The sequence below is a fragment of the Gambusia affinis genome, linkage group LG09 (assembly GCF_019740435.1).
Source record: "Gambusia affinis linkage group LG09, SWU_Gaff_1.0, whole genome shotgun sequence".
Lineage (NCBI taxonomy): Eukaryota > Metazoa > Chordata > Actinopteri > Cyprinodontiformes > Poeciliidae > Gambusia > Gambusia affinis.
The window spans coordinates 21676618-21692045 of NC_057876.1; the positions used below are offsets into that span (position 1 = coordinate 21676618).

Here is a 15428-nt window from a genome sequence, read left to right on the forward strand (position 1 = left end):
TGCTGGACTAAAGAGGGTTTTATTGAAACTGACTAAACTCAAAACTCTCTATAATCATATGTGATGGTGAGCAGTTTAGACTAGAAACCAAATATTTGACTGTGAATACTATAACTTTGTATGTTTTGTGTTTTACAATGTAAAGGACTTTGTTGCTGAAATGTGCCAAGTTTCCATTAACAATAAAATTGTGCAAATTGAAATCATGTAAATCAAATAAGTAAATCTGCAGTATTTTTTTTTTTTTTTTTTTACATATTTGTTAATCGTCACCACGTCATAACAATATGGCTGCCTTCACTGCAGGCTTTGCTGCTTAACTCCGATTTTTTTTTTTTTTTTGTGAAATCTTAATTTTTTTGAAGCGGTAGTTCACATTTCCAAATATACGGGACTTCTATGTGATCTCAAGTGTGAACCCCAAACAAATAAAAGTGTCCCGCATGTGCAGTAGAGGGCGCAGTAACGTTCGTAATCAGTGTTTTGCCAACAGCCATAAAAAAGAAGAAAAAGAACCGCTCGCTGTCTGCGGAAGTAAACATGGATGCTAATGGTGGAGCAAAGCTTACGATTTTAAAGTTGTAATCCAACCGCAGCCAGCACATTAACAACGTCATCCTCAGCATAATCCGCCATGGTTGTTGTTTTTCTCCCCGCTTGCGCGTATCAGGACGCAGAATAGTGACGTTTGTCGAGTATCAATGACGTTCAGATTCAGGTCACATTCAAAAAATTACAAGTTCCGGATTTAGAGCCACATTTAGGAGCTCTGGATTCAACATTTTGAATGACTTTTTATAAACAACTGTGATGGAGTCAGCAGCACATTATCCTCCCCTACTTCTTGTCCTCTTCTTCGTCGTTTTCGCCAGTTGATCACGTGACTCTTGTAACGTGCAAAAAAAAAGTTTCCATTGCAGTTTTGTTAATTTGAATTGCTTAACTGGTTTGAATCGTACATAAAGAACAGGGATTTCTTTTTTTCAATTGGAAACTTCTCATCAAAGAGGTCAAAGGTCACATGTGGGGTACCCCAAGGTTCAATCCTAGGACCCCTCTTATTCAATATCTATATGCTCCCACTAGCTCAGATTATAACAGGAAATAATATCAGCTACCATAACTATGCAGATGACACACAGCTCTACATTACGATGTCACCAGGTGACCTTTGACCCCATCCAATCACTGAACAGATGCTTAGAACAGATAAATGTGTGGATGTGCCAAAACTTCCTCCAGCTGAACAAAAACAAAACTGAAGTAATTATTTTTGGACCTAAAGAGGAACGATCTAGAGTCAGTGCACAGCTTCAGTTATTACGACTAAAAACCAGTGATCAGGCCAGAAACCTGGGAGTAGTGATGGACTCTGACCTGAACCTTCAGAGCCACGTAAAGACAGTCACAAAGACGGCCTTCTATCACCTGAAGAACATTTCCAGGATTAAAGGACTAATGTCTCAGCCAGATCTAGAGAAACTCATCCATGCGTTTATCTTCAGTTGTATTGATTATTGTAACGGCGTCTTCACAGGCCTGTCCAACAAATCAATCAAACAGCTACAGCTGATCCAGAATGCTGCTGCTCGTGTTCTCACTAAAACCAGGAAGATAGAGCACATAACACCAGTTTTAAAGTCCCTCCACTGGCTCCCTGTAGCTCAAAGAATAGACTTTAAAATACTGTTGTTAGTTTATAAATCACTGAATGGTTTAGCACCACAATACATTAAAGATTTGCTGCTGTTGTATCAACCTTCCAGAACTCTCAGGTTCTGGTTCTGGTCTGCTCTGCATCCCAAGAACTCATCATGCTTTCTTCTTCTTTCCTTTAAAGATAATTTCCACATGTCAGCGTTTCATTATCATGTCTGACTTTTTACTCATCTGTATGTAAAATTCTGACCCTGAATGAGAAAAACTCCACAGTAAAATCAAACTTCTGTCCCAGATGTTTGAAAAACGTTTTTAAATCATCGCAGCTACAGAAAAATGTTCAATATTTTATGTGATTTTGTCACTTAGATGATTCTGGATTCTAGTTCAATAAAATTATTGACAATTTAACCAATAAATGATAAATAGATTAAATATCCATCCATGTGTTTCTGTTGGCAGTTTATTTTATCACCAAAATTAATTTTTATTACAAATTTAAAACCAAATGTTTGAATCGATTCTTAAAAGAAAATAAACTCATTTGGCATCTGATGACTCTGACGGATAACTGTCAGAGTCGCCTCAGCTCCTCTTAATCTGAACCAAAACGAAACGTTTAAAAAGGAAACAAGATTCTGGTTCTTCAACCGACTCCACGTGTCTGGAAACATGTCAGAAAATAGAAACGGATATAAAAACGTGTTGCCAACTTCCTGTTTTCAAGGAGAACAGCTCCGGTAAACAACAGCACAGTTAGCTCCTTTTATTGGATTGTTTCCATTAAGTGAATTTATTTTGTAATTTCAATTTTCACAGTGTTATGGCTAATGGAAATGGCCTCTGTGCCTACTGTAAGCAATTAATCAAGTTAAACATAAAGAAATTTTGAAAAACGTGTTTCAAACGTGTGTGTTTCATTCGTGTTATTTTTCTATTTTTACACCAAACCTCTTAAAGCGAAATCAGCCACAATGGACCCAGGCAGGTCAGAACCTGAGACGGGAAAGCCAATGCAGCCATGGACACTTTCACACACATAAACACATTAACATGCTGCAAAAGAATCTGTGTAACCTTTTCTTTCACCAAACAGGGACTAAGCACACACACACACACACGCACACACACTCTCCCTCTCATTTCACTATGCAAGCTGTGCTGACAGACGCGGCTGTCTTCAGCTGCAGGCGCGTCACATGCTAATGTATTCAACCACCCACAGCAACTGGAGAAGCAGCAGTGCTCTTAAGTACAGTCCAATCAGTCTCCGGACTGCTAATGGCACCAATCCAGTTTCCTACAGCAGCTTTTACTTTCTCTTTTAAATGCCATGCGATCAAATGTCCCCCGAAGCTGCAGCGGCCCGACAGTACCGAGTTTTCACGGCAGAAACGGTTTCATTTTGTCGACAGTGGAAACCGATGGACTTGCTAACCGCTATTTGTTGTTTCCGAGTTTACAGCTGCAGTAACTTTTATAAACAATGTTTTTTAGTTGTTTTTTTAACATATTTTTGAAAATGTCACCATTTCGTGACAGTTTTGTTATGAGACATATAATTTGTGAAAACTGAGCTGCTTAGGCTACTGCTGTCTTAGGAAATGCGCAGCTCCCGTTCAAGACCAGCCAATCAGAGCCAGGAAGCAAATCTTATTGCTGTCATACTCACCCTAAATGAGCTAATGGAGGACAAACAACTTACTCGTACAAGAAAACCGTTAATCTGCCACCATCGGTGGTCATGCTAACTAGCTTTAGCATTCACAACATGCTACGCCAGCTGCAACACCACATGAGATTTTGATTGGTGTTAAGAACTGACCCCTGCCTCTGATTGGTTGTTTCTAGTTAGCACTGAGAGAAGAGGAGCTACCTTTGTTTCACAGATTGTCATACATGTGACAACAGCTGCATTTCTATTGCAAATATTTTGCTTTAAAAAAAAACTATTGATGAGACCGAAAAGCCAAAACGTGATAATTACAAGTTTTTTTATTCGGAAGACATTTTCATTAAGCAAATTTATTTTCAATATGTCATATTGTGCAATTATGCGTTTGTTTGAAATGCAGCTAGTAAAATATAGTTTTGTTAAAGTTTTGTCCTGTTTTAGTGACATTTTATCTCAGGCTTCCACCATTTTTAAAATTACTTCTCTTGCAGAAAATAAAACGGCAGCAAATTATGCAGAGATTTTCTTTTTAATTAGCATTTGACTTTTTCTTAAAAATCTAGTCTAAGTTCAGCATAAAAGGAGGCCGTTGACAACCCAAGACAACAGAAGCAACAAAACAAAATGCAGTGGACATACCTCAACAATTCACAGACAACAGTGCTTCAGGAAAAAAAAACAAGACAAGAATACATATGAAGATAATCCTAACAGAAAGTCAGATTTTAATGCAAATATAACCCAGTGTATTTATTGATTGTCAAAACGTTTTTGTGCCAGCGTGTTTTACATTCAGAATGCCTGCAGGATGTGAACCTCTTTGGCTCTGGTGAGTTTGTAAAGCAGACGATGGAGGTCAGGTGGTCCGAGTTTCTCCTCACTCAGCGGCTCAGCCGGGAAAAACAACCGATTGGGCCGCGACGCGACTCGGGATCAATATGGCTTCATCCCCAACAGAAACAAGGGAGTTCTTAACCAAACAGGACAGAAAAAGAAGAAGAAGGCACAAACTTCCTCTGACCAAAGACACAAAAAAAGGGAGAAATACGTCGGGTTTTTTTGTTCCTAACAAATGTAGAAACTTTAGATTCTAAGCAGAAAATCAGTATTGACTGATACACTTGATACTCTGTGTAATAAAAAAATCCAATAGTCCTGAAAGCACAGCCTTGACTGCTGGAAAAAGGAGAGAAGTATATCCGCTGAAAAGAGGGAACAAAAAGCTCATTCAATAAATGTTTAACAGAAATATTCACAGCAGCAGAATAATGACGCTGCGCTGAGCTTTTAAGACCAGAAATAAAAAAAAAAACACTAAAAAAAAGCTGATTATATCGAAAGCTATACAAAAAGAAAAAAAGTAATTTAAGCTTCCTGTATCTTCTCTTTCATCTTCCCTCAGGTTTACACGTAAAAATAAAACGAATGTGCCTTTTCTTTACAGAATTTAGGAATTAATAAAATAAATAAATTTGTTGTGGCCTTAAAATTGAATCTCAATTGCATATTATACGTCTACATACAGTATATATATATATATTTATAGATTCATATATATATTGTTTTACATAAACAGGACTTAAACCTTGGAGCATCAGAGGGAGAAATGGAAATAAATCACTTTTATTCTGCTGTTCCTGCTGTGCCCTCCGGTCTGCAGCTCCACTCAGAAAAATGCCCTTTTACATGTTAACAGTGTTTTAATGCAGGGCTGACAGAGCAGATAGATGCACACCTACTCTGTCTGTTTCAAAATAAATGAATATTAACTTCTTTGTCTTTAAAATAAACAGTAATTCTTTCTGCAAACATCTCATAAGGCACTCTTTACTTAAACTGCGTCAGGCGTCCCTTCTTGTTGCACCGTTTGGCATTCAGTCCTGGTTTTTGGTTTGTTGTCCTCTGATAGTCCGATGAGATGCAAAGGTTACGAAACAAAAACAAAAACTTGACTGGCACGTTTTTCATCGTAGACATTGATCCCACGTTTGGATTTGTGGAAGTTTTTATCTACATGGAATAATCCTTTTTGTGAAAGCTAACTTGTTAAAAAAAAACGCTAATCGCTCCCTAGATCTTTTGAAATTAGGCACATGGTCACATAACATGAGAGTAAACAATAAATCCTGAGGCTGAACTGACCGACTTTTAAGAGCAACATGCTGCAAGTTCCCTCACTTCTGATGTCCGAATCAGATCGTTGTGGTAGGAAAAGGAAAATATTGAGTCTGTGGTCAAAATAAATTTGATTTTTTTGTGTTTTGAAAGAGTCCGGCAGTCCTAAGCCTCTGCAGGCTCACTTTTTATCTGGATAAAGTTTGCAGGCAGCTGGACGGAGAGCGGCAGCTCCTGCAGGGTTTTGACGCCCGGCTCCGGCTGCAGAGACATTTCCCCGCGAACCTCCAGCTCCTCCACCGGGGTCAAGCCCTCGCCGGGGCTGCTGCTCTGGGAGTAACGTCCATTTATTAAAGGTTCGCTCGCCGGCGCCTGGGCTTGGCTTTGACTGGTATCGATGATCACAGTCCTGTACTGCAGCTCCGCCTCGCCGGCCTCCATCTCCTCCTTGTCGAACGTGTGCGCCGCCAGCGACGGGTCGCCGTTCACCATCGACTGGAAGTAGCTGGAGTCCAGCATCTCCTCTTTGACCTGCAGCGCCGACAGATCGCTGGACTTCAGCACCGTGGCGATGACGGTGCCCGGCTGCTGCGCCACCATGGCGTGCCCGCCGCTGGTGTTGATGGTGACGAGGCGGGGCAGGCCGTTGAGGCCCGAGCCGGCGGAGCTGATGACTCCCGAAGGGGAGGAGCAGGACGAGCCCGAGGAGGAGGAAATGGCGGAGGAGCCCAGACTGGTGACCAGGAGCTGCTGCGGGAGGCCGTCATGCAGGCCGGCGGCGCCGCCAGCAAGAGACGCCGTCTGGATGGTGAGCACGTCTTTGCCCCCCGCGGCGGAGGGAACGGTGTGGAGGATGACCCGAGGAGGCGAGGAGTGGCTGGAGTTGCCGTTAGCCAGAACGGTGAGGGGAACCGACTGGAGCGAGCCGGAGGAGGTCAGAACCATCGGTAACGACACGGGGCTGCTGATGGTCCTGAGGACACAAAATGATTAAAACTCAATATTTATCTGGGTTTTTCCTCCATGAAAAATATCAGGACAACCTTTAAAAACCCGAGTAATCAAACAGCGAAAGGTTTATCTGTTCATTACTTTAGATTATTCAATTAACAATCAGATAGTAAAAAGGGATTAATTAAAATTTTCCTTTTTACAGAATTTGAACCAGGAGAAGCTAAAAAGAAAGAGAAAAACAAAAAATGATGCCAATGGAAATGACTGAGCTTGTTTTAATTCATCCTGTGATTAATTGATTCATTGATTATTGACTGTGGTCTGTGTGTACAGTCAGTGAGCGGCTCTCCTACCTGACGGCGTGCGCTGCGTCCTGAACGCCGTGCGCCTGGCTCTCCTGTAAAACATGGAGCAGCTGCTCCGCCTGTCCTCCGTCAGCCTCCCGGTACAGACATTCGTCTCTGGGCTCTTTCTTCATCGGCTTCAGCGACACATGCTGCGCCCTGCCGTGGCCTTTGGACCCTCCGCGGACCACGCCCCGCCCGTTGGAAGCCCTCTGGCTCTCGTAGCCGGCGTTGGCGTCAGACCCCGCCTCTTCGTCGTCGATCACCACCAGGTCAGAGGGCATCTCTTTGAACTGGTAGACCAGCCGCTGCCCCTCCACTTTGGCGAGGATGCCTCTCTGATAGTAGTACCTGGGGGAGGAAGTAGGCGAGAGTCCGTTCAACCAATTATTGACATTATCGCGATTAAAGTTTAACGACTCTCATGAAAATTTAAGCCGCCGTTCCAGCGTGTTAATAAGAACACATCAGTGGAAACAGTGTCTTCAAGGTTAAATGCTGGATGAGAGTTTGTGTGCATGATAATGTCACATTGGCTCATTGGTATTCTGCTCTCACCTGAGAGCCCTCCCCATGGTCTCATAGTTCATGTCGGGCTTGTTCTTGTGCTTGCCCCAAAGCTTTGAAACAGCCTTGGAGTCCACCAGCTTAAAGATGCCTTTTTCACGCTGCGTCCACTTGATGTATTTGGGACAGGTGTTTTTATCCTGCAGCAAAGCCAGGAGGAATTCCCACAGGTAGATGGTGTTGCCTGCAAATTAAGGAGGCTAATTTGAGTCCATGGTTACAACATGCAGGCACAGATTCAAGCTTTCAATCAGCACTAGTGTTTATTTTGTCTCTTATTTAGATCAGGGCGTCAAACTCATTTTCAATTAGGGCCGTATCAAAAACCTGAATGTTCTTAAAGGGCCGGTTGATCCAGAATGTATTGATAAACTGTTAAAATATCAATAAATAACTGTTTCACTATTCAATAAGTGATTCTTAAGATTAAATAATATTGAACATCTTTCCACGCTGATTTTTTGCAATCAGAATCACAGATTTTGTGGTGCTAATTTAGAAATAATTGTAAGGAATTTTTACGATATTTGAGATAATGTACAACTTTAAATGAGACTTTTAATTAATCGCCTTATCAATCAGAGACTATAACTTGACATCAAGTAAGGCTGAAGCAGCAGTCACCTGAACTCAATGTTTTTCACCAATTTTGAGAAAAATTTGCAGTAAAATTGTGGGGATTGTTGATTTTGTGTGAATTTTGCATATTTATGAAAAACTGGAGGGACTTTTTGATGTAATTCAGAGTTTATAGGGCCACATAAAGATCTACGGCGGGCCGGATTTGAGTTTGACACGTGATTTAGACAATTAATCAAATAAAAACATTCTGCAGATTTTTTGCTTTTTTTTGTGATCAAATTAGTTTTTTATTTTTGAAAAAATATTTGCATATTACAAAAAAAGAGCATGGAATATGAATTCATAAGCTTGTTTACATGTTACTTGTTTACAAAGTTTTTTGATTTTCAAATGCAAAATATCTGTTTTTTGGTTTATTTCGACTTTATTACTTCTGAGTTTGTTATTTTGAATCTGTATTCTCCAGTTAACAATTAATCAATTACTAAATTACGCTGCAAAAACATAAAATATTAAGTATTTTTGTTCTAGTTTCCAGTGCAAATATCTTCTTAGTACACTTGAAATGAAGCAAAACTAACCCAAAAGTAACTTTTCAGAAAGAAATAGGAGTTTGTTTTTAGTACATAATTCTTTAATATGGACAAAAGGGACTATTTAACCGGCAGATTGTTTCACTTATAACATTTACTAGCATTCCTGTCATACAAAAATAAGGATACTTTTTGAAATCCTGCGTTTTTCCAACATTAAAGTTACTTATAAATTATGTTAGTCTTTTTTAAGTGCAATAAGATATCTGAACTAGAAACTAAACCAAAAATACTCAATACTTATTTCACGACTAAGCCGATTAATTGCTTCAGCCCTTATTTATCTAGATGTTCAGTTTGTTTGTTTGTGATTTTTTCTTCCAGTTATTGTTGTGACAGGGATTTGTCTGCCTGGGAAGGAAATTAATTATACCAGGCTCAGATGTAGACTCCTCTAATTTGCCAGACTTCAGCGGCCGGCTGCGTTTAAAAACAGCAGCACTCCCAGAAGTCACCTGAATCCCCGACCAAGTGACAGAGTGATGCATTCGTGGGCGGCTGAACCAGGCATCCCAAACCCCTTCCCCCCGTTTGTGTCGTTGTGAACGGCCCAAACAAAGCGGCATCGCCCCTGCATCTATCAGTAAAGCATCAGCGTGCCCTCCAGCATGCAATCACTCCTGTTTCCCCGAGAAACACAACACCACCCGATCCCCTCATCCATTAACTCGCTCAGGTTCAACCCAGATGGACTGCAGGGGCCGAGGGCAGCTGGTCGCCCGCTCCACAGGAGGAATCGAAGCGATCACAAGAGGAGGAGAGACCTTGATTTTTATTGGCTCATTACAGAAAAGTGGACCAGTTGGTGAGGCTTACCTTTGCCCTCTTTGCTCTTCTTCCTGAGTGGCAAGTTAGGGGTTGTGATTGGAGAGCAGGGACGCACTACCCGGGGCTTTCGCACTGATTCAATGTGAGGAGCAGCATGTTAGAAGGTCAAAGGCCACAACAAGATCATGTAATCACCTTCTACTCTAAACTGTTGCAACAAATTATTACTTAACTAGAAAAATAAAGTCCTACCTTTGGTTTTTTTCTGAGGTTTTAAGGGAATCTTTTGAGAAATCTCATCCATGGATGACGTGTCTTCATCCAGAGACATGTCAAGGGCAACGCTGTCCATTTGGTCCGGCCTGAGTGGCGTGTACGTCATCTCTGACTCCAGCAGATGGTTGTAGGTGTGAACTGCACAAACAGCAACAACGTACAAGAATTACAGCTTGTTTTACATAAAGCAGAGAAACAAATTAAGGCTGCTGTAGTCTATTTTAGTAATCAAGTAATCTACTGATGATTGAGTAATTAATCGTCTTCTGTAGTAGCTACTTAAGATAGTAAAAGAAATCTAGGATGTGCTGTGGTGGCGCAGGGGTTCAGCAATGCCCACATATAGAGGCCTTAGTCCTCGACGCAGACGTCGCAGGTTCGATTCCCAGCCTGGCGACCTTTGCCACATGTCTTCTCCTTCTCTGATTACCCACTTTCCTGTCAATTACCGTATTTTTCGGACTATAAGGTGCATATAAAATCTCTATATTTTATATAAGAGCTAAAACAGGGGAAAGTTATTCTACGAAGAGCTGTAACGATTCCTCAAATGATTCGATTGTTAAAATTCCTCAGAGAAAAATGTTTGCTTCAAAGCTTCGTTAAATTATGTTTTGTTATTTAGCGAGCCGTGTTCTGGCCAGGTGATTGATTATGTTGCGCAACACTCTCACTTTCACCTCTGAGTTGTTGCTAAGTGCTAGCAACATAACGCACTGTGGCAGTCCAGCTGTTATTTTTGTTTTTATGTACGACATAGAAGCCAAATTCCATCGCTGGCATGAACACAAAAGCTAAAAAGGGCTGGCAAAGAGTTCATCTATTAAAGTGACTGAAGATGAATACAAGAACTAAAAACTGGTTTCTAGACATTTTTTGTAAGTGTCTTTGTGAGCTTACAGATTTATTATTAAATTGAATAAAATGTCAGATTTTTGTATAGTTTTTGTCCAGGTTAACTTAAAAAAGGAGCTATTATCGTTACAGGTTAAGTAATTGTAGGGATGCGCAAATATGAAAAATTGGGCCGATGTTGATATCCGATATAAACACTGCTGCTATGGTAGAATTTAGCAATATTTTACTTTATCACATTTTTTATTTGATTACTCAATTAATCATAATAATCAATGGAATACTCATTAAGTAATCGTTTACAGCAGCCCTAAAAGAGAGAAAAGTCTGGTTTGAAAGTATTTTAAACTGAAAGCATTTTGAAATAATTGTGTGGCTAACTTCAGGCTTGGGCCTCTACAGTTAATTTGTCAGGTTGGACTTTTTTTTAGGACCGATCTAACCTCTAATGTTTCCCGTCAAGGTGTTGCAGCATCGCTATTGTGAAACGCCCATTTTGCTTTGCAACACACGCAGTGAGGTGTCTCTTTCTTGGCAGCGCATCTTCCTCCATAGCTGCTAACAGCACTTAGCATTCATCAACAGCTCATTGGCGAAAGTGAGAGCATCGTGCAACACAAATAATTACCCAGCCAGATCAAATGGCGCTAAATAGTAATACATAATCTAATGAAGCTTCGAGGTAGATAACTTCCATTTTAAGGCTTGAGATACTCGAATCATTCGATGAATCGTTACAGCCCAAAAAGAAACACAAATGAACTCACTCATTCGCTTCTCATCCAAAATATTATTTGGAGACTCCATGTTCAGCAGAGCTGCTGCAGCTTCGTTTGTCTCCATGCTGTCTTCGGCACGGGAAACTCTCGTTTCTGTCCATCAAAAGACAAAAATGCAGCAAAATAGTTGGCAACATAACTGGAAGCTTCATGTGAAATAATTAAGTCTGTCACAATAATAAATTTTTCTGGACAATAAATTGCCCCAGTAATTATTGCAATAAATTAGAATATACAAACATTTTCAAATATATTAAGTGAAATAAGGTACCAAAACCAAAACAACCTTACAAAGTTATTAATAAAATGTGATCAATCACAGAAGATGGCTTCAGTTTTCCAAATCATACCCAGGTCTGATAAATGTTAGACATGTAGATTTAAGAGACCACTCAAGTAGAACCTGACTTACAACATGAAGTACGAAAACAACAAAATAAAAAGCTGCAAATTATGAAATTAGACAACAGCTGAGAAATATCGTTGACATCTATCAGTCTATGTGAAATGTGTCTTTACCTGAGAGGTCCACTCCTGGTGAAAGGATGGATGGTCCCTCCACCACGCTGAGAGTCGTGTCCACCATGATGCCGTTAGTCACCTCGTCCGACTCCAGGCCCGAGTAGACCTGCAGCAGGTCGGTGGTTGGTACCTGCTCGACAATCACGGCTGGGAATACTGACGGGTCGTCCAACTGCGCAGAGAAAACACAGGTGTACATACGATGAGACATGAGGTGTTATAACACAGGAGACTCTGCTGGGGCTCTTGCACATATATGTGAATTAAAAGATTCAAAATAAACAGTAATTCCTTCACTATGCATCGTTAATAAAACATTACATCGGTTGATGTTCTAACTAGGGAGGCAAGTTATTAATTAATTAGTTCATAGGGCTAACTTTTTCATAAATTTAAAAAAATTCAACATTATTTTGTATCATTTGTATTAAATATTGACTGAATAATAAAAAAATTTTGGTTTTCGCACATTATTAAATTTAGACATATTTATAAAATATAACAAAACAGGAACCTCTAAGGATGCTGAATAGAAAAATAAGAAATAAGAAATAAAATATTGGAAACATTAATTTATCCTTAGAGAGATGTTCATACAATGTCTGCGGTTGCTCCTAAAAGAATATTAAAACGTTGCTCCATGACAGTCCTAAAGAATCAACCGGATTTATTGAAATCATGTTTCTGGGTTATCTCACCTTCGTAGCACATCATTTTTAGCAATTAGCAAGTTATTTTTTAAAAAGAAGTTGACGTTGCTCTGTAATGCAGCTAAATCAAAGATTGTCGAGTGTTTATATTTCAAAACAGAACCGCATAAAGTATATTTTCCCCCCCACAACGGACTCTGTTTTGACCGTTTATCTTCCCCATTCTGGTGTAGCGCCGCCATCTTTGCTTTTGTATCAACGGCTCCGCTTAAGGATGACCAGTGGCGTCCCCTGCTGGATGGAGGCCAAACTACATCATTAAAGAGGCCTAAACTAAATCGATTTGAGCTCATTTTAGTCCAATAAACCATGAATCGAGAATTAATCTTTAACTAATTGTTTGGATCCCTAGTTCTAAACCAGTTTGGCCTCTTTTATTGCTTTGTAAGACGTTGTGGATTCATACTCAGCCTGAGCTAATGTGGAGGCACGCAGCATGGAAGAGAGCTCATTTCTGAGGTTTTGCAGCGGCCCGCTGGGACGTTGTGAAGAAGACGGGAACCAGCTGTCTGAGAACCTAATCTTATGCCCAGAAATTATATACACCCAAATGAATGTTAATGAATCAGATATGAATTGCAGCCGGGCGCCTTCTTCATCACGCTCTGGGATTTCTAACCTCGCCGTCTCATTTCGGGCTTAGCGAGGCCTGATGAGCGGGGGAGCGGATGGACCGAGGGAATTGGTGGAGGGTGGGCCGAACCGCAGAGCTACATCTGAGGAGACAAGCACCGTCTGAGAGCTCCTCCAGCGGGGATCGTGTCAAGAATGGACGGCCACCGGGCGGCTGGTTGGTGAGGGCAAAGCAACTCCATTCTTTAATTAAGGGGGTCATGTTCTGCTCTAAATGTGAAAGATGCGATTTGAAGAGGAGCATGAACAGATAATATTATAAACTGAATTATTATTATGAATTATTATTATTACTAGTAGTAGTGCTTGCAAGTAGACCTGCTGCAACTAATTTTACTGGACGATAAATTGCCCCTAAAATTTTTTGCAATGAACGATAACGTTGTTTTAACACCATTCTCTAGTAATATATTGATAATCTCTTCTCGAATACTAATAAACTCAACACTGGAGCTGGAAGATATTTTAAATGTCCAAAAAAAAAATACAACACATAAAGCAGAAACAATAACTAAAATGGATTGTTTAGTCTCTGTAAACAAAATGATTACCTTTCAAAAAATATTAATCATCAAGATGACATTATTGGTCATTTTAATTTATCATAGCGTTAATTGTTTTATTGTTTACTGGGCCAGGCATACTTTTAATAAATACTGTTTTATCTATGTGTATTTAATATTTACTTATTGACAACATTGGCGAGTATTTTATAATGTATTTTTTCCATTTAAGTTTTAGTTTTCAACGGTCATACTCACAATGGAAGTACTTTTACCTTTTCATTGAACTTCTCCTTTCTATTTAAAGTCATATGTATAATACATTTAGTTATGTATTTGACTATTTACTTATTTATTACATATTATTTTAAATTTTATTTTATGATGAGCTGCTAATGGTTTTAACAAGTACCTTATTATTGTTTTTTCAACTTATTGACAACTTAATGTAGCAAAATTTCAATACTTGGTTTAAGTTTAAAATATAAACCATCTTAGCCAGAATTTTAGTTTTATTTCCATTTGTTTTCTTAGTTTATCATTTAATCTTTTAGGCTTTTTGCTCGTTTGTTTTGGTTTAATTGTTTCTGTCTAAGGTTCTTGGGGATATAATTGTTTTAATATAATGTAATTTGTAGATATAAAGGAAAAGCTAATCTGAGGAATGAACCATAAAACGCCCAGCAGATGGCAGCAGAGTACACTTTAAATCTCAGCTGAAATCCTTCCCTTTTTCAGTTTGAATGCCAACTTCTTTGTTTTTATTCAGTGTCCAAAAGATTGTGAAACAAAGTATTAAAAATAATCCAACCCACATGGCTAAAGACAAAATGAAACTGATTTTTAAGAGGTCATTGGACTGAAAGCTCTCACATTAAACACAGAGAACAGTGAAGTAACATCTGCTATTCTAGCTTGTATAGATGTGATTTTTCTTTTTTCCATCTTCTGCCACTCAGTAAAGATCAATAAAAAGCAGCATTCCTGCAGCGATGGGTCGGTTTAAGAGAGACACACAGACAAAAAGGTGCTGTAGGAGCTGTGGGAATAAAGGCGTATCTGTCTTTTTACACAAGTGTTCATTGTTGGCTGGGACCTCGGGGGCAGACCAGGTGTCCAGGCCTGGAGCTGAGGGAGGGGGCAGGAATGGTTGCATCCCTCTGCATGCCTGTACACTCATTTCTACTACTGGTTAAGCTAACAGACCGGCTCATTGTTAGCGGTTTGAAATGTTTGCGCTCTTTAAGCAGGTATTTCACCAAGAATTTTTAATAGTTACTGTAAAAAACAATGACGTCAACCATAACTTTGAGGGTTAAAAACAAGCATGTTTTTGCTCTGACTGCAGTTTCAATCAGAAATGTTTTCCATTAATGGGAATCTTTGTCACCATCATAGCCAGACGTTGAAGCCGCCACATTTTCTTGGGCTGACTTAACTCGTGTTTTCTGTCCTTGAGCGAGATAAAGATGTGTTTTGCCTACTGGTCCAGAGACAGCAACTCATCTACCACCTCCTCCCTTCAAATCCCACAACATTTCGCTGACCCAGCGGCGAAGACATGTAGAGCTGCTGTCTCTGCAGGTTGTTTTGGTCCTAAATGTTTTCCTTTCCTGTTGCATCTCTGGCCTCAACACTTTGAAAAGACATGAAGAAAGCACAAAGGTTTCAGCTAAAATAATTTGTGCTGAACAGAATTCACATTTTAACTACTGCTTCCTCTTTAATGGCCTGAATACTGTTTCTAGTAGAGGGAACAGGAGTGATAAATATCAGGCTGATTTGCATTTCTGAGTTCCCCATTTTGCCTTTGAAAGCAGCATCATCTGAGCAGGCTGTTTCTCTCCCCACACCCCTTTACCTCTTCTGCTTTACCTGCCCCGACACAATGGA

General features: G+C 39.9%; 1 protein-coding gene across 6 annotated transcripts in view; it reads right to left on the reverse strand.

The window, feature by feature from the left end:
• Positions 1-3639: 3639 nt before the first annotated feature.
• Positions 3640-15428, reverse strand: part of elf1 (E74-like ETS transcription factor 1) — a 59116-nt gene continuing 47327 nt past the window's right edge. For 5 of the 6 annotated variants that reach the window (XM_044126578.1, XM_044126577.1, XM_044126576.1 and 2 more), the window contains 7 exons: positions 11687-11861; positions 11156-11260; positions 9510-9671; positions 9306-9389; positions 7306-7498; positions 6757-7098; positions 3640-6422 (listed from right to left, as the gene is read on the reverse strand). In XM_044126578.1, the coding sequence (XP_043982513.1) occupies positions 5615-6422; positions 6757-7098; positions 7306-7498; positions 9306-9389; positions 9510-9671; positions 11156-11260; positions 11687-11861 (1869 nt within the window). In that variant the 3' untranslated portion in view covers positions 3640-5614. Of the gene's footprint in view, positions 6423-6756; positions 7099-7305; positions 7499-9305; positions 9390-9509; positions 9672-11155; positions 11261-11686; positions 11862-12387; positions 12635-15428 lie in introns of those variants that run through there. The other variant, XM_044126579.1, reaches the window with a different exon arrangement.